General features: G+C 42.0%; 1 protein-coding gene across 2 annotated transcripts; it reads right to left on the bottom strand.

The window, feature by feature from the left end:
- Positions 1–324: 324 nt before the first annotated feature.
- On the bottom strand, positions 325–10,708 carry LOC102792912 (von Willebrand factor A domain-containing protein 5A-like). 2 transcript variants are annotated; one of them, XM_087850836.1, is made up of 14 exons: positions 10,593–10,708; positions 8,744–8,791; positions 7,955–8,157; positions 7,643–7,865; positions 6,905–7,071; positions 6,707–6,821; positions 6,419–6,567; positions 6,232–6,320; positions 5,998–6,142; positions 5,534–5,613; positions 5,257–5,371; positions 2,032–2,190; positions 1,843–1,946; positions 325–1,055 (listed from the first exon to the last, which is right to left on the bottom strand). In XM_087850836.1, the coding sequence occupies exons 2-14, from the start codon at positions 8,781–8,783 to the stop codon at positions 1,031–1,033; spliced, it is 1,614 nt and encodes a 537-aa protein (XP_087706962.1). In that variant the 5' UTR covers positions 8,784–8,791; positions 10,593–10,708; the 3' UTR covers positions 325–1,030. The 2 variants fall into 2 exon arrangements, with proteins under 2 accessions (XP_087706962.1, XP_087706963.1); XM_087850837.1 differs by lacking the exon at positions 325–1,055 and having other exon boundaries at positions 1,839–1,946.
- Positions 10,709–23,713: the final 13,005 nt, after the last annotated feature.

The following is a 23,713-nucleotide window of genomic DNA, read 5'->3' as shown; positions in this document are numbered from 1 at the left end:
ATGCGAACTCGACAAAATACTAAAAAAAAAAAAAAAAAAAATCACAAAGAACTAAAAACGCTGGGTCAGGAGACCCAGGACCCTGACAAAATGTTATTATTTGAAATGGAGTCACTTGGGTCTCACAAATTAAAAATATACATATATTCTATTTTGACAGGACAACCTACTGATATTTTTGTTTTAGCAGTACAACGTAGTTCAAAAGAGCATTTTTTGAAGAAAATATCTTGTGTAGTATTTAATATTTGAAGTTAAAATTTCACAGTAGTCGTTATACGTGCCCAAACTTTGTACCATAACATTTTTATGAAAATCATGGATGGTTGAGCAGAAGTCCTGTGTTGATTTCAAACAGAATGACCCATGAGCTGGGTTTGGCTTTACTAACTGTTTGAAGTTATTTTTTAACAAGCAGCTAGTAGTTTGTGTAGTACAAGAAAAACTACCCATTAGCTTAAGAAATTCCTGAGCTGTCCTTAAAGTAACACCAAAGCTGGGTCCGCTCCCTAGACCTCAAAGAAAGGCTGCAGCTTGGCAGAAATCCCACAGAAGGAAACAGAGGCAGTCAGGACAAAGACAAACTATGAAAGAGAGAAAGCAAGAGAAGTGCAATTTGGTGTATAAACACATGGAGAGTGAAAATAAAATGAAGATAAAATGCTCAGTGTATCATGGTAAGCCACCAACAACCCAGTTGCAGCATACCTAAAGGATGGTTTAGGGTCATCTGATACAGCCCCAACGGGAAAGTATTGATGAGTAATGTTAAAAATAGAGATAGTGTCTGAATTTAAATAGTGTCATGAATTAAAGAAAAAAAGAATGCTTGGACACTGCTATCATAATGGACAGGTTTTTGACAGGGCCCCCACAACTATGTCTCCAAACCAACTTCCTTCCAAGCCAAAGACTAGAAAATACGATGAAGCATATCTTGCCTTTGGCCTCACCTGCACAAGTGCCAAGGTAGGTCTCCCCGGCAGAATTAGTTTCCCCTGTGTCGGGAGCAGGCGCTGGGCTCTCCAAATCACGGACAAACAGAATCCCACATTCTGGATTTTTAGTTCACAAACACTTCTTATAATGACTAACTATCCCTGACATTTTGACACTTTATACAGTAAAGTTACAGTGGAATACAAATAATGACAGGCTGATCCTGCCACAATTTGTTCCCCCTGTCCAAATCATGGACAAGATTTTCTTGTAAAACAAAGGGGGGGCCTAGCAAAAAAAAAAGTTTGGGAACCACTGACGTAACCGCAGTAATCAGGCTGAAGGAGTCCTGACAGTATCTTGCACAGATTTATTTCTGCTGCTGATGGATTTGCCTCTAAAAGTCAGACAGACTTTGTTTTCTTCTCTAAACAAACACTATGACAGTGTGCAATGTACAGACAAGTCTGTCATTCTTATACAAAAGCAGGCTCTGAGGACACAAATTAGTTGTTGTTGGTGATGTTCCTGTGTGTGTCAATCTGTCTGTTCTTAGTGTATTTTATAGTAAAAGTGTCAGATTATTGCACAAAAGTGTTTGGACTTGAATTCAAACAATGTCTCCTTGATTTCACACAAACTGCAGACTGAGATTACTCTGTCATGTCAAATATGTTTGTGATCAGTAATGATATACTATTAGATGTTATGATACCCCTAATCCAAGAAATAATCATTAGGAAAAAGTGAAACATGTTTAGAACTAGACAAACAGCATTAGATCTGGGTATTATTAACTGTTTTCCAGTAAGTAGAGTTACATTTCTGAAAATACTGTTTTGAATTCAATACGTGGAAACTCACAATTCAAAACAGAAGTGTTGTTTGTGTTAAACTGTTTACCCAGTGTCCTCTGCAGGTCTGAGACTGAAGTGCAGCTGGTTCTCAGAGCGATGACCTGCCAGGCTGTACTTCAGCGTCACACAGCCCTCTGCTGCCTCTGAGCTCTGACACAGAATTACAGTGTTAGAAGTCACGTTAATTACTGTCATCAAATACCTAAACAACAACATGAGAGGCTGCTGCTCCTACCTGTCCAGTGAGCTGGGCATAAATCAGTGACCTCTGACCCTGGAAAAGTGTTGTGATTGGTGGAGAGAGGACAGTGACAGACACTTCCTTTGGTAAATCCCATGTGACTGAGATGTCGACCACAGCTGGCTGCAGAGCAAATCGCAGCGACTGCATCACCTGAAAAATAATGAAAACTCTCCAAATATACACAAACAGCTGGAACAGACATTTTACTCACTGCAGGTCTGGTCTCAAAGATGTATCTGCTGCTGCTGTAATGATTAACTTGACTTAATAATAATAATAATAATATTATTATTATTATTATTATCATATATAACATGTTTGAACATACATACATGCACATAATCAACCATACATTCAGACATTTATTCCAACATGCAAACTATGGACCAAAATACAGGGGAAAGATCAAGGGTAAGGTAACCGATAAATGCTTTCTCTCTTTCATAGCTTGTCTTTGTCCTGACTCCCTCTGTTTCCGATCCCGGTCCGTGTGTCACCACCTCCAGCTGATGAAAGGGAGAGATGCTTCCATTGCAGAGAAATTTTCCAAATCACTTTATGGCAACCTGTCCAATTTGGCCAAAAGACTCCGCCCACTGGTAAATTCGGGCATACGGGTGGGCGAATCCCTCACTTCCACTGAATCTCTGCTTCTCCTTCTGGTCATCCTCAGTCTCAACTAGATCACTAGGTCACTTCAAGCCTCAGCAGATTCAGGAGCTGAGCAGAACCTAATTGATATTAGGTTAGCTAACGAGTTACATCTCCCTTTGGTCCTGTTAAATCCTCCCATCCCTGCTACAGCCCTTAATAACCAATTTTTCACTACCATTACCCACCAGACCAAAGCCATCAGTATTATTACCTGAGGCAATAACCAGACCCAGGAGAGGGTTCCTTTACTCTGGGGTGGAGACAAGGAGACCGCTTCCAGTCCTGCAGCAGCAGGGAAGTTCTCCTGTTCTCCTGGCATCAGCAGTTTGTGACGACCCCCCTCACTCTGCCCATTCATATGGTGTTGTTCAAAAGTGAATTTAAAACATGGGAGGGGCATGGTGCCAATGACCTGCCCCTGTTCACCTGCCAGACAAAAGCCAGTGTCAGCATGCCCCCCCAAAGAACCCTCAATGTCTACGTGTATTTAAAATTGAGGTGGGCACCGGTACTAGAAGTGAGGCTGAACAAACACACTGCCTTCTTTGAATCGCCATTTCAAAATTAAAACACTTATTCACAACTGCTCCCATTCTCATCCACCCCTCACAGTTGTGTATTGTAGAAGTGGAAGCATCAGACTCTGGTGTTGGAGCAGTCCTCTCACAGTACTCAGGTTCTCAAGGCAAACTACAAGCCTGTGCCTTCTTTTCTCGCAGTCTCTCCCCAGATATTATGATGTAGATGACCGTGAGTTGTTGGCTGTAAAATTGGGCCTAGAAGAATGGAGACACTTACAAGGGGGGCAGAGCATCCTTTTGTGATCTGGATAATCATAAGAACTTAACCTATTTAAGGACAGCCAAGAGACTGAGAGCCCATCAGGCTCGCTGGTCACTATTTTACGCACGTTTTAACGTCTCTGTTTCCTACAATCATATCCCTGCTTCCTCAGGCAAAACTGTAATAATCACCATATTTAACAGTTTTTTAAAGTTAGCCCACCGTATAGCCTTGAAAAAAAAAAAAACTGTCTTCAGTTGCTGAGACAGCTAAATTGTTAACAGATCATGTTTTCCGAGTCCATGGTATTCCGGTGGAGATCATGTCTGATCAAGGCCCTTGGTTTACTTCACAGGTGTGGAGGTCATTTTGTTCAGCATTAGGAGGCCGGGTCAGTCTCAGCTCTGGATATCATAGCCAGACCAGCAGCCAAACAGAGCAGATGAAACAGGAGCTGGAGGCTACACTTTGCTGTCTCACTTTCAACAACCCTTCAACCTGGTCATCATATCTCCTCTGAGTGGAGTATGCACACAACTCTCACACTTCATCCGTTACTGGTTTCTCTCTCTTTTGAAATCTCCTTAGGATACCAACCACTTTGTTCCCAGAAACAGAGATAGAACTGGCAGTTCCCTCAGTGCAGCAGCGACGATGTCAACGTGTCTGGACACGGGCCAGAGAGACATTAGTCTGGAAAGATGAGCGCTAGCGCCGTTAAGCAGACCACAACAGACCACGCACTCCCAGGTAGCTACTTGGGCAGAAGGTATGGCTTGCTGCAAAAGATATTTCCCTAAAGTCACTGTTGCATTTACCCATACAAGGTGGGGCTCGTTCATTAGCCCCGAGGTAGTTAAACTGAAGCTACCAGCATCTTGATGCATAATCAATCATCCAGGTAAGTAAATCCCCAAAAGTTGATTCTGTTCATCTGGATGTAGCGTTTTCAGTGGGAGAAATGTTTTGTCACTCAACTAAGTGACTTCTTCAGTCTCAGCTGACTGCAGGTTTCCCCAATCTTATAAACAGAACATTTGCATTATGACTGAAACCAGCCCAGTGAAGGAACAATGGGCTGGGAGGTCAGTTCCTTGATCAAACACTCATGAACATTGATCAACAACCACTGATCAATGGCCATGAGCACCATTCACAGAGAGTTGGGGAATGGCTGCAATCACAGCATTGTACGTTACCAATTCATTCTGTTTTGCAGTATAAGTCAGTAAGTGACCGGTGACTGGCTGCTCCAGCCAATGATGCGATTCACATTCGTATATACGCAGCTAATCAACATCGTTGACAGGCTATGACAGCGTCCTTATGTGCCGACACCGATGTTTTAGCTAGCAAAGCAGCGTGGCTGATGTGCAGGATCTTGGATGTGCGCCGGCATGGTCGTGGCTGCCAGTCTTGGGTAGACTGGGAAGGGTACTGTACCTCAGAGTAAAAAGACTGCATGTGTGAAATAATGTCAAGGAGATCTGTCGAAAAAATTAGTTAAAAATCAGAGAAGAGAACCGATCAAGAGACTTGGTCCAGTTGAAGATGTGCAGACTTTTTAAGCAGTCACTAGAATACATGGCAGGGAAAACAGATTGAGGTGGATTAAGGAATCTGCTGATGGTGTCAAACAAAAACCTTTGATTGGATTTATTACCATTGATCAAAACAGCAGAATAAGATTTTGTGTCTTTTATGAGTTGGTTAAGTATGTTTAGTAAGTCCTTCATATGGTGTCATTATCCTCCTTCATAATTGTGTTTATTGTCTTACTTTTGGTTGCATCCTGTCAGTCCCTGTGATGAACTGAGCGTGACCTCCTCCTTCCTTGGCCATCCCATTGATGAGAGCCGAGCTGGCCCCTTCCCCAATCCCAAAGGAGAAACACCTGCAATACAACAGTTTTCTCTGAGTACGCAGAGGACATGTTGGACATTCTGGGAATTGTGTAGATGTAGTTGTTTTTTTCTGGTTTGCGAGAATACAGCAGTTGTTTTAAAAACAGACACACTTGGCATATAGCACATATAATCACATTTTTTTGTTTTACCTGTGGGAACCTGAATTCTTCTTCACCAGATCGATCACTTCTTTGGTGTTCCCCACCTCTCCATCAGTAAAGACAAACAGCTAGAGAGCAAATTTTTTACACATAAGGACCTAACACCAGACCCACAAACACACAGCTTGTTCTGAGAGCTGAGTTAGTTTTCAGAAATAGTAACTGGGCTGTGTTTTATTAGTGCTTTTCTACTCTGCTTGAGCACTCAAATCTCTTTATGCAACATGTCTCATTCACCTATTCAAATAAAATGGGTGAATACAGGCCCTTTTTTCTATGGGTTTCTATAAAGCAGTAACATGCGCATACTAACTCTACATCATGGACATTGGGATCAAGAACACATTGCCATGCAGCCAGGAATCGAACCACCAATGTTCTTATGAGCAGATTATCTGCTGCACAACCTGAGCCATAACCACCCTAGGAAAGTGTCCCACTTTATGTGTTACCTGTCTGGGCTGATTGGGAATGCAGGGCTGGCTGTAAATATGTTTGATGGGCTCCAGGATCTCTGTTCCTCCAAGATCAGCCTCCATCTGCTCAACTTTCTTCAGAGCCTCCTCCATGGTCTGCTGGCTGTACTCCACACTCTTACTGCCATCACATAAACACATGCACCAAAACATCCATTAAGATAGCTTAACAAGGACAGCGGGGCCTTTGTTGTTGTTGTTGAGACTCACAGGAAGATGTGTTCATATCTGGACCCAAAACTGTAAATGTTGAAATAGCAGCCAATTGGTAAGCTCTTCAACAGGAGCAGCAGAGTGTCCTGAAGGGAAGAGGGAAAAGATGGTGAGGCCACTGTGTGAGAGGAACGCTGTGAAAGAATATCTATCTAACATGAGTGTAAGAACAAATGATGGATACCTTGGCACTGCGGATGCGAGTATTACTCATACTTCCAGATCGATCCATTAAGAACACAAACTCCCCAAATGAAGCCGTTGAAGACATCACAGACTGGGGGAACTCAGGGTACAGACTCACCATCACCGCTGGATCACCCATCAGGGAGCCTGAAAAATCAGAGACAGAAAAAGCTTAAAACAACATCGCCTTTAAGTGTTTATTCAAACATATTGAACTCCTGAGTTGATGAGTAAAGATAATTTGCTAATAAAAATGTATCTAACAACCTCTCCCATTTTCACTCACCCGGCTCAGCAGAGGTCTGTCCTGCCTCCACCACAGCAGTGGGCTGGTGGGCGTCTTTGTAATAAATCAGCAGTTCAACATCTCTGTCAAACTTGTGTCCTGCAGCCAGCTTGACCTGCACACCACAAACACATTCATATTTATTCCTCAGTAATAAGTAACAACCACACACAGCAGACACATCAGCACTCTACCTACCGTGGCCTGGGTTTGATCAGTGTTGAGGTACTGCAGAGGGTCCAGGGAACAGTTGGACTCTACTTTAGAGATTGGACGAGGAGAGGACACTCGGGCAGAAAAAGACAGACTGTAGGGCACCAGAGAGGCTGGAACAGAAGTCACCTGGACACCTGCACCTGCACTACCTGCACACAGCATCAGGTTAGAAATGCTGTAAACAATAAGTCTGCTCACAAGAAAAAACTTCAGCTGCTAAAAACCTCTGCTTCGAATAAGGATTTCAGTAAAATTAGGTATTTTTAAAAAAACAGTTCTATTTCAGCTGTTCAGGAATAACTAAATTATCAGAGTACAAATGATAGAGAACCATGCATCTGTGTGAGCAGCTTTACAATTTAACAGCTGTACTCTGTGTGTTTTGCAAATGTTCCACATACTTGATCAATTCTAATAGAAAACTGGAACATACACAAATCCCCATAACAATTTTATATATTCAAATTTCACTTGCAACATATCAAGCTGACAAGAAAATCTGAAAAGTTACAGTCTGTGGTTACTCAACACATCTGCCTCTGGTTTCTTACAAAGTTTATAATATGAAAAATATCTATATCACTTTTTCTTCTAGAAAATGAAGTTGGATCTTGACTTAATTTTCTGCCATTCATTGTATTCTGTCAGTGTTTTGAATGTTTGTTAAAGACCTAATATGGTTTAAACATTTCTGGTCCAAGTATTCTGAAGTTGTCCTACCCTGAGGTTGGTATCGAGGGTTGAGCACAGCAGGCAGACAGAACCTCAGACCATCATCAGCCTGCACAGCCAGCTCAGTGACGTACTCCAACCTGATGGAGGCGCTCTCTCCTGGAGGCAGACTGCCCACACGCAGAGAGAATATATCTGGACTCTGATCACTCTCCTCCAATAGGAAGGCCTGCTGACCGGAGCTCAGAGCATCATCATACTCCTCACGAGCCTGAAGCACAGCTGACACATGTCAGTGACATTCACTGTGTTTATTTTGAAGCTCACTTATAATCAGGTTATATTTACTGTCCAGCTCACCTTCTGTTTCTCCTTCAGCTCAGCTACAATCTGTGTCTGTCCAATCTGAGCGCTGAAATGACAGACAGCAGCATCTCCAGGCAGAGGGAAGACAAAAACAGCCTCTAATGGTTTGTCCTCCTTGTTCTCATAGTTCAGAGTGGAGACCACTGTAGCCACATGGTCCCTCGCCTCCAGCTCCACCTCAATGCTCTTCAGAGGAACTGACAGAGAAACAGAATTAGAATAACTACATAAACCATACTGATGTTTTGCAAATGTTGATTCACAGATTGTGTCTTGTGTTATATTTCAGCCACACAAAAGTTAACTATTAACAAGTTGATACTTAAACCTGACTGTTCGATAGTGTCGCAATGTGTTTTTATTTTTATTAATATTGATTCATTTATTTATTTATTCATTTTTATCCATTAATTTTCCTCTTTACTTTTCTACTACAAGGATATACTCTGCATGACCCGTAGCCATATGTAGCAGCAGCCCACTGCCCAGGATGCAGATGGTCAACTTTACCAACTTGTACAGAGTGAGCTTGCTGCCATCCTGAACTCTCCACCAGTAAGTCTGGGAGACCCAGACGTTTTTATTATGTATGCTTTGGCCAGTAGAAGATGAAAATGGCCACGAACCTCAATGCAATTCTCATGCTGATAGTTGAGTACAGCCTCAGTCAGGGTGAAACAATTAGATATTATTATTTGTTACTACAACTGATTAAAGTCTTTACATTTGAATGTTACATGAATGAAAAGAGTCTGCAGAGAAAACTTTACTTCCTGTCAGTACCTGGTTCCCTCTGGAGAGTTAGCAGACCACAGCGGTTCATAATCGTACCTGTGAAACAAAAACATAGTGATATTAATATTAAAAACAAGAAATATTTCTCATCTATGCAGCCTGGAACAATGCTCTACTTTATATATATAGTATATACATATACAATTCTGCATTTAAGAAAATGTTTCCTTAAAACAAAAACTTAATATGACATTTAAAGGGTTGTTTTTGTTGTTTTTAGTTTTTTAACAAATGAAACAAAAACACTGGAGTTCATTTTAAACGCCCTGTATTGTTTTTCTTTAGATTTTTTTTTTTTGTTATTGCTCATTAATAAGACAAAAGTATTTCTTATCCGATTAATCAACGGTATATTCGATAGAATTATAAACTATAGCTGCAGCGTTAGTTGAGTTTGAGCATAACTGTCCTTTAACCTCTTAGGAATTTTGCAGTTGATTGGGGTGAAACTCGGGACAAATGTAGTGTGGGTGCAGGTAACATTTAGGATTTCAATGAATCATGGACGAAGAAGCACATTAGCAGCAAAAGTAAAAAGAAAAGTAAATAAAAACTTAACTGGTAAAAACAAGAGCTCCAAGAGCTTTATTTCGCTTAATTTCCGGTGTGTGTTAGGGGCAACAACAAAGGACACAAAGATGCGCTACCGTAAAGCTTACTGAAAAGGCGCGAGAAATTTAAGCGTCGGATAAGAGGCGGCTGACTTCACCGTGGCACACGAACGACGGGGGAGGGGGGGCTCTACTGGTAACATGGCGCTTCTTATAAATACAGCGCAATCCATTCAGACACTTTATCAGGTGACAATGATAAAAGGGTGATTAAAAATTTATAACAGAATATGCGCACAAAGAAGGATGAAATAAAAATAATTAAACTTAATTTAATTTACTATTATAACGCTGAGTGTACTCTCAGTGTTGCTGTTTATTTCTAATATGGCAGCTGCGCATTAGAGCTCCGAAACTTTAAATATTAAAACATCAAGAGTTACTTTCGCGTAGATGCTTCGGTTTGTCAGCAGATCATATCAAATTATCACTGAAAAATATGAACTTAATTATCAGTTGAGTCAAAAACATCGACCAAATTGATTTTTATTTATTAAACTGAAATCCTTGAATGCGTTCTGTGTTTGTATCTGCAAATCCAACAGTGTGAAACAATTCATTCCAATCAATTTAAAACTGCAACTCTGAACATATCCTGCTCCTGACCAACGCAGTAGAGTGCGTTACATAGAGTGCATGCTTTATGGGAGCGGTTTTCTTAAGAGAAAACAAATTCTCCTTGACCCGTTAAATCGTCTAAACGTCAATGACTCGACACGCGTCTTACTAAGATTACGTCTTCGCTTCTACAAAGATTCGCATAATGTGAGGAATCTGCGACTAGAAAAATATGGATTATTTTTACACGGAGTGAAATGTTGAAAAACGCCACCAGAAAACCAGTTAAGATGGAAAACCGAGGACTTTTTCCATGCGTTGATAACTTCTGACTTGAAACTTGCATCTTTCTTCTTGTGACAGAGTGACTGTGCACCTAGGCAATAATAACCTTTAGAACCTAAGGCAGTAGTTCTTTTTCACAAAACACAAAACTATTTGAAATTGTTTTGAAGCAGTTTTGAAATTTTTTTTTTTTTTACTTTGACCCGAAAGCATTTTTTTTTAAAAGGCAATAATGAAAACTGAAATAGAAACCAATGATGTGACATTAGGAATGAACTGACGGACAAACTCATGAAGAACAGGATGGTTAAAATCCACCTGTCAAATATGAAAATATGGCACTCGAGATCCCAAATGAAGAATCGTGCGCAATAGAAGCTTACCTGTGTGGACAGGTAGTTGTATCCGGGCAGGTTGATTACAGCTCTTTTCCCTTGTAGTAGTTTACAGACCCCATTGCAGAAACAAGTCACTGCTGTCGGATACGTCCCATTTCCTTGTTCTTCTTCTTCTTCCAGTTTAACGGCAGCTTGCATCCATCGAAGTTGCATTACTGCCACCCTCTGCTGTTACTTAGACTGCACTTAGCTCTTTAAATCCTCTTCAACAATCCCGTTTTTCTCAGAAACCGAAGAACCGCTCCTTTCCTTTCATGACATCCTAGCCAGTCAACCACCTTTTCAAACCTGAGTTCCCCCCTAATTCCCAATTCTACCCTCATCATTCTCCTATGGTTATCATACCTTCTGCAGTTAATAAATACATGCTCAATTGTTTCCATAACACCACACCAATTACATTACACAGCCCCGTTAAATGTTTCCCCATCCTAAAAAGCGTGCCATTCAGGAAACAATGCCATGTTCTTATTCTACACATAACAATCTCCTCCCGCCTATTCATTCCCTTAATTCTTTTAACTTCTACTGTATTTTGCACCCTATACAATTGGGTGGGCGGAGCTATCTGTAGCTTGTTTGTTTTCTTTTTGTTTACTTGAGAATAGCTTCTGTGAGTTTCATTTTTACTTTGCAATAGCTCTGAAGTGCTAAAAATCTTACTTAAAATAATTGAGCTTACTCTTCCGCGTTATTCGGTAATTTACTGTGCATACCTTTCATTAATCAGCACAAATAAGGTTGTATAGTTGGCTTACAGATCATAGAAATAGTTCAAAAGAAATTTGAAGAAATACTGATTAAACAGCATTTATAACACACAACATCGAACTGAAGGCAGTATGGTGTAAGTAGATCTGCTTCTGTTGAAGGTGAAGGCACATTAAGAAAATCCTCATAGACCCGTGCTTCTTTCTTCACTCTGCAGCCCAACACGACATTTCCAGCTTCCACACACTCGGACACACATCTTGCTAAAATAGAAAAGTTATTATGAGAACAAATCAAATAAAAACACACTACAGCATCAAACAGTGTTTAAAAGAATATTTTATTTGTTGTCTCATGGGTACGACCATTCTGAGCAAGGAGTGTCTGTGTCTAACAGACACTACATATAAGATCTTATATGTAAAAAAAATTTTTGCAGCCAACATGAAAATGGTGAATAAAGTTTTGTCTATGACTTTATTACTGATGCTCATCAGTAAAACTCTCAGGCAGACCCACTATTTTCAACATCAACACATTCCATTTGTTTTGCAGTTTTACAGCAGAACCGTGCTGGAAAAATAGCTGCACAGTTGATGAATGACCTCTTTTTAGTTTCAAAGAGACATGAGGGATACTTCCCAAAGTCTGACCTGCATCGATCCATCCGCTCAGTGTCCATGGTTACCATATTTGCTGCAGAAGCTGCTGTGAATCAAACAGCTGACACTGCGATAATTAACGGGAGATATGAGTGTTTTTATTTTTAATGATAAAAGAATTTTGTGACTTGGTTAACTGAAGTTAACTTATAGTTAGGAGTGTCAAAGATAACTCTCATGTGATCTGTGTCCTTGGAAATCTGGACTCATGTGGACTGTTAAGAACTGCACACAATTATACTAAAATAAATAGGCTATTTGTCAGGGTTCTGGGTCTGAGCAACCCAGGATCCCTGAGCAGTTATGGACTGGTTATATTATATGTATATTTGGTGTTGCTGTCTCTCTTCTTCCTGTTTGCGGATGTGTGTATGTGTTTCTGCGGGCGCCTTCAGGCCGGGTGGGTGTGGCCCTGCTGGTGGACTGGCCACACCCGAAGCCACACACCTGCTCCTGATCAGGCCTCGTCGGGGAGCTACTTAAGAGAGTCTTGGAGCTCCCACCGACGCGGGATCATTTCGTGAGACTTCCCGTCAGTTCTCCAGTTGGTCTGTTTGTGAGTGTGAGCTTACCAAGTGAACTGAGGGTACTAACTACTGCCTCTATTTTCCCAGGAAGGATTGCTGGACGAGAGGGCAGCAGACACAGAGTGCACTGGCACGAGGGAGCGGACACACGAGCACAAACTGTTATGTTGTGGCAGGGATTTGTCCACCAGGGGGCAACAGTTGTTGGGGAGTTTTCAGTCTGTGGGGCGCATGCCCCGGTTCTCTTAATAAAGAAGTAACTGTGAGTTAAACATGGTCTCCGTGGTTCCTTAGTCCTAGGATATCACATATGGCGACGAGGATAAAGGCCAGGTGTTGCTGTGAAGTTACACCGTGATAAGTGACTTATGGAGTGAGGTTGGCAAGTGGTACAGCGCTAGCATCTGTTGGAAGCGGAGCGTAACCCTCGGTGTGGAATAATGGCTACCACTTTGGGCTCGGTGGCACCGTTCGACAGCGAGCTGCAATCCTGGGAGGAATATTGTGAGATTTTGGATTACTTCTTTGTGGCGAATGATATTAAGGAGGAGGAGAAGAAGCGAGCGGTACTGTTGAGTTGCGTGGGCGCACGGACCTATGCCCTGATTAGGAACCTACTCAGTCCGGTCAAGCCAGGGGATCGGTCTTATGCTGAGTTGGTGGGATTGTTGAACAATCATTTTCACCCTAAGCCGAGTGAAATTGTGCAGCGGTGGAAGTTTAACACACGGAATAGAAGGCCGGAGGAAAGTGTGGGCGATTATGTAGCGGAGCTGAGGAAGCTCGCACAGGACTGCAACTTTGGAGACTCCCTGACGGTGATGCTGCGGGATCGTTTAGTATGTGGAATAAGCGACGACAGGATACAGCGCAGATTGTTAGCAGAGGATTTGCTAACATTTGAAAAGGCGCTGAAGTTTGCTCAAGCAATGGAGGCTGCTAACAGAGACATTGTGGATTTGAAAAGCATGACGGAACAGTCGCGATGCACTAAAGGATTAGGAGCGGTGAACAAGATGGAGGACGGCGGCTCGACGTCACAACTGGTTGTCAGGAAGTGCTACAGATGTGGAGGGCTAAATCATGTGGCCAAGGACTGCAGGTTTGTTTCAGAAAAATGCCACAACTGTGGAAAGGTGGGACACATAAAAAGGGTCTGCCGAATGAAAATGGAACAAAAAGGAGGGCGTAGCAGACAAGGTAAACAAGCCCATTTCTTGGAAGAGGAGAATGTGGAGAGTGAGGAAGAAGGAGCTGAAATGCACCACATAAAGGCAAGTGTGACTATGTATAATGTGCAGGAGGAGATTAGCATCCCAAGGGAGGAACCAATCAGACAGAAGCTAAAAGTAAATGGACAGAATGTGACATTTGAAGTAGACACAGGCTGTGGCTACACTATCATGTCGAAGGAGTCATTTAAAAAACTTTTTGAAGGCAGTAATGCACCCAAAGTAAGCAAGTGTGGAATCAAACTGAGAACGTATGGAGGCCACAAGGTACCCGTGTGGGGAGCAGCCCAAGTGCAGGTGGAATTCAGAGACAGTAAAAAAAAACTGGATGTGGTGGTGGTTGAAGGGGCTGGAACTAGTTTGATGGGTCGGGGATGGATTAAGGCCCTCCAATTAGATTGGCAACCTGTACATAAGATAGAAGGCAGAGATGATGCCTTACAGCGGATACTGGCCAGACATGAAACAGTGTTTAAGGATGAGTTGGGAACGCTGAAGGGGTTTGCAGCAAAGATACATGTCGCCAGTGATGCCAAACCGTGCTTCTATAAGCCCCGATCAGTTCCGTTTGCTATGAAAAAGAAAGTGGAGCAGGAACTGGAGAGACTGTTGGAGGAGAAGATCATCCAACCAGTGAAATTCTCAGAGTGGGCCGCACCCATCGTACCCGTACTAAAGCCAGACTCCAGCGCCAGAATTTGTGGTGACTACAAACTGACTGTTAACAAGGTGTCGCCTGTAGAACAATACCCCATTCCACGAATGGAGGACATGATAGTGGGGCTGGCGGGAGGAGAAAAATACACCAAGTTAGATATGAGTCACGCATATCAACAGGTTGTACTGGATGAGGAATCTAGAAAGTATGTCACAGTGAACACACACAGGGGTTTGTTTACATACACCAGGTTGCCATTTGGTGTAAGTTCAAGTCCTGCCATTTTTCAGCGCACCATGGAGAGTGTGTTGCAAGGTCTGACCAATGTCGCAGTGTATCTGGATGACATCATCCTGACGGGAAAGAATGACAAAGAACATCTTCAAACACTGGATGAAGTGCTGCAGCGCTTGGAGGAGGCGGGCCTGCGCTTAAAAAGGAGCAAATGTCAATTCATGGAGAAGGAAGTGACATTTTTAGGACATCGGGTGGATAAGACCGGTTTACATCCAGTGCCAGCAAAAGTGAAAGCAGTGCAGGAGGCGCCACCCCCAAAATCAGTCACAGAACTCAAAGCTTATTTGGGGTTGTTGAACTTCTATAATAAGTTCTTGCCAAACTTGTCCACACTGTTGGCCCCACTACACAAGCTTCTGAGAAAGGGGGAACCATGGTGTTGGGGACCAGCACAGGAGAAGGTTTTCTGCAAATCAAAGGAACTGTTGCAGTCAAGCAGTGTATTGGTACACTATGATGAGCAAAAAGATTTAATTTTTTCTTGCGATGCGTCCCCCTATGGAGTGGGAGCAGTACTAGCTCACCGCATGCCAGATGGTCAGGAAAAACCCATTGGGTTTGCATCACGTACCCTGAATGCAGCAGAAAAGAACTACTCACAGCTGGATAAAGAAGGATTGGCTGTAATATTTGGTGTACAGTATTTTCATAAGTACCTGTATGGCAGGAAGTTCATGATTATCACAGATCATAAGCCTTTGATAAGTTTGTTCCATGAGTTGAAGGCCGTCCCTCAGATGGCGTCACAGAGGATCATGCGATGGGCGGTGTTATTAAGAGCCTATGAGTATGTCATTAAATACAGAGAAGGCAAAAATAACAGTAATGCTGATGGTCTGAGTCGTCTCCCTCTTCCAGAGAACCTCCCTAAAGAGGTAGCAGCTGAGGACCAAGTGTTGATGGTAGATCAGGACCAGGAGGGCGTGATGACATCTGAGCAGCTGCAAAGATGGACAACCAAAGATCCCATACTCTCCAGAGTGCGTGAGTATGCTTTGAGAGGATGGCCCACTACGCAGCATCCTAATTTTCAGCCCTACAGACAGAGACAACAGGAGCTGAGTGTGCAGGATGGGTGTGTGCTGTGGGGGGCGAGGGTGGTGATACCAGAACGAGGTCGACGCCCCCTTTTGGAACAGCTACATCAGTCACACCCAGGAATAAGCCGCATGAAGGGCCTGGCCAGAAGCTACATGTGGTGGCCGCATATGGAGAATGACATTGAAGACAAGGTGAGGTCCTGCAGTACATGTCAAGAACATAGACATAGGCCTCAAGAGGCACCGCTACACCCCTGGGAGTGGCCAGAAAAGCCCTGGAGAAGGATACATATCGATTATGCTGGCCCGTTTTTGGGTAAAATGTTCTTAGTAATAGTGGACGCCCACTCCAAATGGTTAGATGTGTATCCAGTCCCATCCGCTACAGCAGCTGCAACCATAGACTGCCTGAGAAACTGTTTTAGCACGCACGGCCTTCCTGAGATGGTGGTCTCAGACAATGCCCAGTGTTTTGTAAGTGCACAAACTAAAGAGTTCATGGCAAAGAACGGAATCACTCACGTCACCTCCGCTCCATATCACCCAGCATCCAATGGGTTGGCAGAAAGAGCAGTGCAAACGTTCAAAGAACTCATGAAAAAGAGTACTGGAGACACACTGGCAACCAAGTTAAACAGGGCTCTGTTTAGTTACAGAATCACACCGCAGTCCACAACAGGGAAGTCTCCCGCTGAGTTGATGATGGGCCGGAAGTTGAGGTGTACTCTTGATCTCATACACCCTGATTTGAAACAGAAAGTGACAGCAAAACAAGACAGCCAAAGACTGTATCATGATAGACATGCCAAGGAGCGCATGTTTGTTATTGGAGACACAGTATGTACCAGAAACTATGGCAGAGGACCCAAATGGATACCAGGACTTATACAGGAGATGACGGGGCCTGTTTCCTACTTGGTGATGCTGGGCAATGGGACAGTGGTGAGGCGTCACGTAGATCAGCTGTTTGCCCGCCTGGAGCCGTGCCTGGCAGCAGGAATGCCTGAAGGCCACCCAGGTGAGCCTCCAAAGGCAGCCCCAAACATCGGCACTGAGACAGGAGACGAGGATGAGAGACACATGGAGGTGCAAGTTACACCAGTGGTGAAGCCACATATGGAGAGTAGTGATTCACAGGAATCACCTGCCACTGGGTTACGGCGATCGCAAAGAACCAAGAGACCGCCGGAGCACCTGAGAGGCTTTGTGCCGTGATTACAATAATAAGAAGGAGATTATGGTGAACTGTTATAGGTTACCCTAAGACTGTTGGATTAAAGGTTCATTATTACAGAGTGAAAATTCAATAAAGGCTGGGGACGGGGTTGTTGCAATTTTATAAAGGTGAAGTTTTTGTTTATGGGTATTTTCTGTAGTGATTAAAACTACAGAGTAGTTTCAGTTTAAGGGGGGAGGAATGTTATGTTGTGGCAGGGATTTGTCCACCAGGGGGCAACAGTTGTTGGGGAGTTTTCAGTCTGTGGGGCGCATGCCCCGGTTCTCTTAATAAAGAAGTAACTGTGAGTTAAACATGGTCTCCGTGGTTCCTTAGTCCTAGGATATTACACAAACACTGGGAGAAGACACGGAGTGGAAGTCGGGAGCACACGGGGATGTATTGTTGTGTGTACAGTTTTCACTGTAAATAAAGAGCACTGTTTGCATCGCAGAGTCTGCGTTTTGGGTCCTCATTCCCCATATCCCCACGGTCTGCCTGCCAGACCGTGACACTATTACTGAAATACACATGCTATATTATTAACTATGATATTAATATGGTGGTATTTACATTATTTACACTTCTTTCTTCAATTATTATTTAATAAAGCAGGCAAGGAGTGATTAAATATTATCATGCGCATCTTTTGTTCAGAACCAGTTTTCTTCAGTTAGCCCCCCGGCAAAGTTTTACCAGTTAAAACTGGTGGGGAGAAGCTGCTTGTTTTGCAGGGCCTGAGCTAAGAGGTGGCCATGATGGATATAAAGCACTGGTTATGGTCTTTAAGCTGCCCTGCACATCTTATACTGATATGTCTGCAGGTTTCTAAGTAATTAATCAATCAGTAAGACACTAAAGCATCTATTAATCCCAAATAAAAATCAAACTCATCTCAGGGAGTAGGCCACAGCTGCACCTTATAACCAACCTCTGATTAGAGAGCTAGGGCAAAGTTGAATGTTCGTGCTGCGTTCACAGACACCATGCAGAAACAGAACATCTACAAAATCTAACACACTACACATGCACTGGTAACATCATCCCCTAACTTCAGTATTATAACTTCCCACAGTATCAACAAATAATTTTTAGTCATGGGAGAAAAAAACAGTACACTCATGTCAGAAAGGGTCATGTAGCAGGTAGTAGAGCATGTTTTTGATCTGATACATTTTTACAACTGGCGACCATCCTGACATAACCCCAAAGGCAATTTGTGCCTCCAGCTAGAAATGAACTAGCCTTCAGCTTGCTAAGTGCATGTGTAAACCACTACATTATGGAGCCATCAGTTATAAAATTTCAATTCATTTCAATCCATTTTCTTCTGCTTTTCTGTGGCCGGGTCACGAGGGCAAAACCCCAAGCAGAAAATTCCAGAACGTCCTCTCCCAAGCCAGCTCCTGCAGCTTATTTGGGGTAACACAGAGAGGTTCCCAGGCCAGCTGAGAGATATAGTCTGTCCAGCCTGTCCTGGTTCTACCCTGGGGGCTCCTTCCAGTAAAACATGCCGGGAAGCATGCCTTCCACCTCCCACACCTCCAGTCTCACAAACGGCTTTCTCTGCTGGGCTATTCAGACAGTCAGCACTGTCCCCCCACACCCTACCCCTGCCTGTCCACCTCACCACAGCCACAGCCTGAGTAACCCTCAACAATCAGGCCACTCAGAGATGGACTCTATTCAGACCAAGTCTTTTCTTTGCACTACTTCCGAGCACTTTGCGACTATTTTGTTCTCTAGTGAGTGCCTGTCTCTTATTCTTGTATATATTTCTCCTGTTTGCTATTTATTCCTGCTGTCTATATCTATATTTTTTCCGGCACGGTTGGTGTGGAGAACACACAATTTTGTTGAACATGTACAATGACATTAAAGAGCTATTCTATTCTATTGTATATTTTTTAAATTGCCAGAAGGCTTAATAAATGCTTAGTTTACAAACAATTAGAATTTTTTGGCAATTATTTCATGGCTCAGACTTTAAAGGGTTAAATATTGACAACTAAACAACCGTAAAAGCATTCATGTCAGAGACAATTTTGTTGAACAAAACCCGGCAGTGAGTTTCAGTTTACCCCAGCAACTGAAAAGTGAAAACAGTCCTCAGAGCTTTGCTGTTGCAGCAGTCAGGCAGAAGATAGTTTTGTGTCACCAGATCTTAAAATCTGGGTTGCAAAAACCTTAACTTACCTTTTCTGTGTTCAGATCTGCAGTTCTACTCGGTAAACAAAGCTTGGAGTGATGTATTGCAGCCCTGTCAGAAAGAGAATTTCTCCTTGGTTGAAATCTGCAATGACACAGTGGGTGTTGAAGCTAAAAATCTGCTGCCAAAAAAACAGACTCACACACAGGGGTGTGGGTCGGCCTGGAACGATCCATTTCTGACAGCAGTCCTAAATGGAAATGGATTTCAGGGTCAAACATTTTATATTCTCAGTGGAACAACAGTGAACCTCTTAAACAACCTCTGTGGAAAGACCATCTCAGTTAATGAGACAAAAGAAATCAACTGACTGGATGCAAACTGCCATGAAAAACGGCCATTCTTCTGTCAAAGTGGCTGTTTCGCTTAACATTAGGTCAGGATGTTTCTTTCTCCAGTTGCCAGGTCTGAACAACAAGCCTTGCTCTACTGAAGCACCTATGCTGATGCAAGTGTATGTACTGAAGCTGTTTTTCAGTTTCAAAGCAGAAGCTTGTAACTTCATGTTCACTTTATGTTCCTAACAAAGAATGTATCCAAACTAAAAACTCTGTTATTCGTTTTCATCATTTCAAATTCACATTTGTGTTTTCGGTGCTTTGCATTCACATCAGAGATGACAACAGCAGTAATTGCTAATAAATCAGTTAAGAACAGGACTACTTCTCCCTTGTCACAGTGAGATGAGATTCCTGAGGAAACAGATGAATGACCCAACAAACCCAGTGTGTTTATACTCTCTTTAGGCTACTGTTCTGTTTCCCAGGAAAACTATTTTGGATGTCATTATTTTGAATACTTTGCATTATTGTAGAGTCTTTACCTTAAATGACAAAGCACCTTAAGGCAACTGATGTTGTGATTTGGCTGTAATTAAATTGAACTGAAAATTGAATTTGTGACAGATGTCATGATCCTGGGTTAGTTTACCCAAGATCTGGTTGTGTTATTTAATTATCAAATTAAATTTTCTCCACACTTCATGCATTCTTTAGCAGATTTAGTTTTGTTCCTAACTGACTTAAAGTTTAAATCTAGTGTGTTCACCTCTGTTGTGAACTTCACTCAAAGTTTATATTAACAAAACCAAACCTTCTCCTTAGAAGAATACACAGTCACAAGACAAAATGAAAGCAGACTGTTCAAAGTGAAAGTAGAGCAGCTAAAAGCCATTAAACACCAACGATGTTGGGCCTGTTGCAAAATTTGAATGCACATGCGATGAAGTCACAGGTCTTGAAGCATTAAACATAAATTATTGTTTGCTTGAATATCAGCCTAGCTCTATTTATCATTTTTGAGTCTTTTTTTGTCCACTTTTTGTGCTACTTTTTGTGCTACTTTTTGAAGAAACAATCAGATATAGCTTATTATTGTTTAGAGTAAATGTATTTGTTTGTTACTCAAGTAACCAAACTGTCAAGTTTCGGCTGTGTACAGGCAGGAGAAGGACCCAAACGCAAGACTCACGACAACGAAATTAAACTCAAAAAGCTGCTTTATTGCAGGACGGCATGGAAAACTAAACTGGGACATGGGTAAACTAAAACGCAAGGAAACACAGCCATGAGGGAGACTACGACACTGACAAAGAGAAACACAGGGCTTAAATACACAGAGGGATAACGAGGGAATGAGACACAGAAGGAGAGCACAGCTGGGAGTAATCAGGCTGGACGAGACAAGGGAAGCAAAACTAGAAACACTCACATGAGACATGGACCTTCAAAGTAAAACAGGAAACACACTGACTGAACTCAAAACATGTAAACTTAACAGCAACTGAGACAGAACATATGGAGCTGAAACATGGGACAGAAAGGCAAAGTAGACACAACATGAACATAACGACGCCCACAGGGAAAGAGCAAAACAGAGCACCGAAGCATAGGACCTCTTTCAAAATAAAACAGGAAACAATGAAACACTGACATGACTACATGGACTTGACAACATAAGAAACAGACATGAAACACATGAAGGATAAGGGAGACTTAACGCAAGGGTTGAAAACACAAGGGGAATATAATAAGCAAATGAACATAGAAAACTAATGAGCTTAAACATGCACTATAAACATCAAAATGAACTAAAACTCAAAACGCTGGGTCATAAGACCCAGGATCGTGACACAAACATCCATCTAACAGTTCAGGAGAGGCAAGCTTCAGCAGGTTCTCAGGTAGCTGTTTACAAAATGTTCTATCCTATCCAAAAAATTCTTTGCAGTTTTACATCGAGAAAGATTTATTGTACTACGTACCATAAACCCACCATTATTAATCTACGATCTTCCAACTGGATCTTTCTGTTTTAAATTCAGAGTATTTATGTATTTAGTCATACTTTGAGAATCACCCTGTTGTGTTACTGGGGAGAAAAGCCTAAGGTGTGAGAGACTACAGCATTACACAAGCAGCAATTTTGGCCACATCACTAGATTTAATAAATTTACTGATGTCCTGTATACCTTTAGTTGAATCCTAAACTTAACTAATTCACAAGTAGAGATTTATTTATTTATTTTTATTAAAGATTTCATGAGCTGTTTTGTCAGTAGTGTTTGCATGTGAAATATAAATGTTTTGTGTTGTTATAATTTAATATAAATATTTGGTTAAAAATAAGTAAAGGAATACTTATTTAATTATTTACAATTAATCTTTTGGTAAAATAGCATATTTGTTTTTCTGTCAAACTGAAGAAACTTAAATCTTTGTATGTTGTGTGTATTCAACTGAATTTTTCTAGAAACAACGCATTAAAAGAAGTTCCACAGTAATGGAAAGAAACAACGATTGTGTGCTCTGTGGATTGGGTCACAGTCAGATGCAGAGGTCCTGGCACTCCAATTCCACTCCAGAACTGGCTTGTGATGTACAGGGTGGGCCATTTATATGGATACACCGTAATAACATGGGAATGGTTGGTGATATTAAAGTCCTGTTTGTGGCATATTAGTATATGTGAGGGGGCAAACTCCTCAAGATGGGTGGTGACCATGGTGGCCATTTAGAAGTCGGCCATCTTGGATACAACTTTTGTTTTTTCAATAGGAAGAGGGCCATGTGACACATCAAACTTATTGGTAATGTCTCAAGAAAAACAATGGTGTGCTTGGTTTCAACGTAACTTTATACTTTCATGAGCTATTTACAAGTTTCTCTTTGTTCACAGCCATTGACATGTCAAAGAGGTTGACACGTGAGGAGCGGATAGAAATTGTGTTGATATCTGGTGAACGCAGTAACCGGGTCATTGCAGCAGATTTCAATGCAAGACACCCTACGAGACCACCCATCTCCCATGCTACAGTCAGCAAACTGCTTGCTAAGTTTTGTGAAACTGGTTCAGTGTTGGATTTGCCAAAATGTGGACGCAAGAAAACTGTCCCTTATGAAGAAACATCAGTGGCTGTCCTAGCTTCATTCAGCAAGAGCCCACAGCGTAGCACTCGCCGCATGTCACTGGAGAGCGGCATTAGTCGAACATCCCTTCAGCGGATATTAGCTACTCACAAATGGCACCCTTACAAACTCCAGCTACTGCAGCATCTCAACGAGGATGACCCAGATCGGTGCACACAATTTGCAGAATGGGCAAAACAAAAATTGGAACAGGACCCTCAGTTCACACAGAAGATTTTGTTCAGTGATGAGGCAAACTTTTATGTGAATGGTGAAGTTAACAAACAAAACCACCGCTATTGGTCTGACACTAACCCACATTGGATGGATCCCTCCAAGACTGTTGGAACAACAAAAGTGATGGTTTGGTGTGGTATATGGGGTACAACGATAGTGGGTCCATTCTTCATCAATGGAAACCTCAAGGCCACTGGATATTTGAAATTGCTACATGATGATGTGTTTCCCTCTTTATGCACTGAAGCTGGCACGTTCCCTGAGTTTTTCCAGCTCCTTCATTTTAGGGGCTCAAAAGTATTGTCCAACACAGAGTTGAAAACAGTTCCTGTAACCAGCAAGGGCCCTGAATCCTTGGTCAGTCTTCAGATGCACCCTCACCCTCGCTTTCTACTCACACACAGGATGTACTTGGTGGCTTAAGGGAAAGTAATAGAGGAAAATAGGTACATACACACACATTAAATTCTTAAGTCGTTAATACTGCAGACACCCATCAATTGATAATAACCATTAGTACATAATTTAACATAGCACAGCTTCAGTTTAAATGTTTAAATTATGAGTCAAAAACCTCCAACACTTGCTCATAGGGGGTCATATAATTCTCTATTTTCTCTGTATTATTGTGTAGGTGTATTGGGTGATGCACAAGCATTCACTGTGCTAGGTGATATGCAACTATAACAAAACATGCATATATGCAAGAGAACAGTTTTTGAGTAGCTATCCTCTGTGGTTACCACTACTTTGCTTCTTCCTAGGCGCAAAGCACAGCTATTTAATGTTTTATTTAAATGTAACTTACAAAAAAAAGGACATTATTATCTGTAAAATTTATAACAAACTGAGCTTATCACAAATATCCTTTCATGACACCAGTGTGTTATTTAACAACCACAACCTTCAA

This window comes from Neolamprologus brichardi, chromosome 14, assembly GCF_056152115.1.
Source record: "Neolamprologus brichardi isolate AB-2024 chromosome 14, ASM5615211v1, whole genome shotgun sequence".
NCBI lineage: Eukaryota > Metazoa > Chordata > Actinopteri > Cichliformes > Cichlidae > Neolamprologus > Neolamprologus brichardi.
The sequence above is the reverse complement of the archived record's forward strand: the minus strand, read 5'-3'. Positions and strand labels throughout refer to the sequence as shown.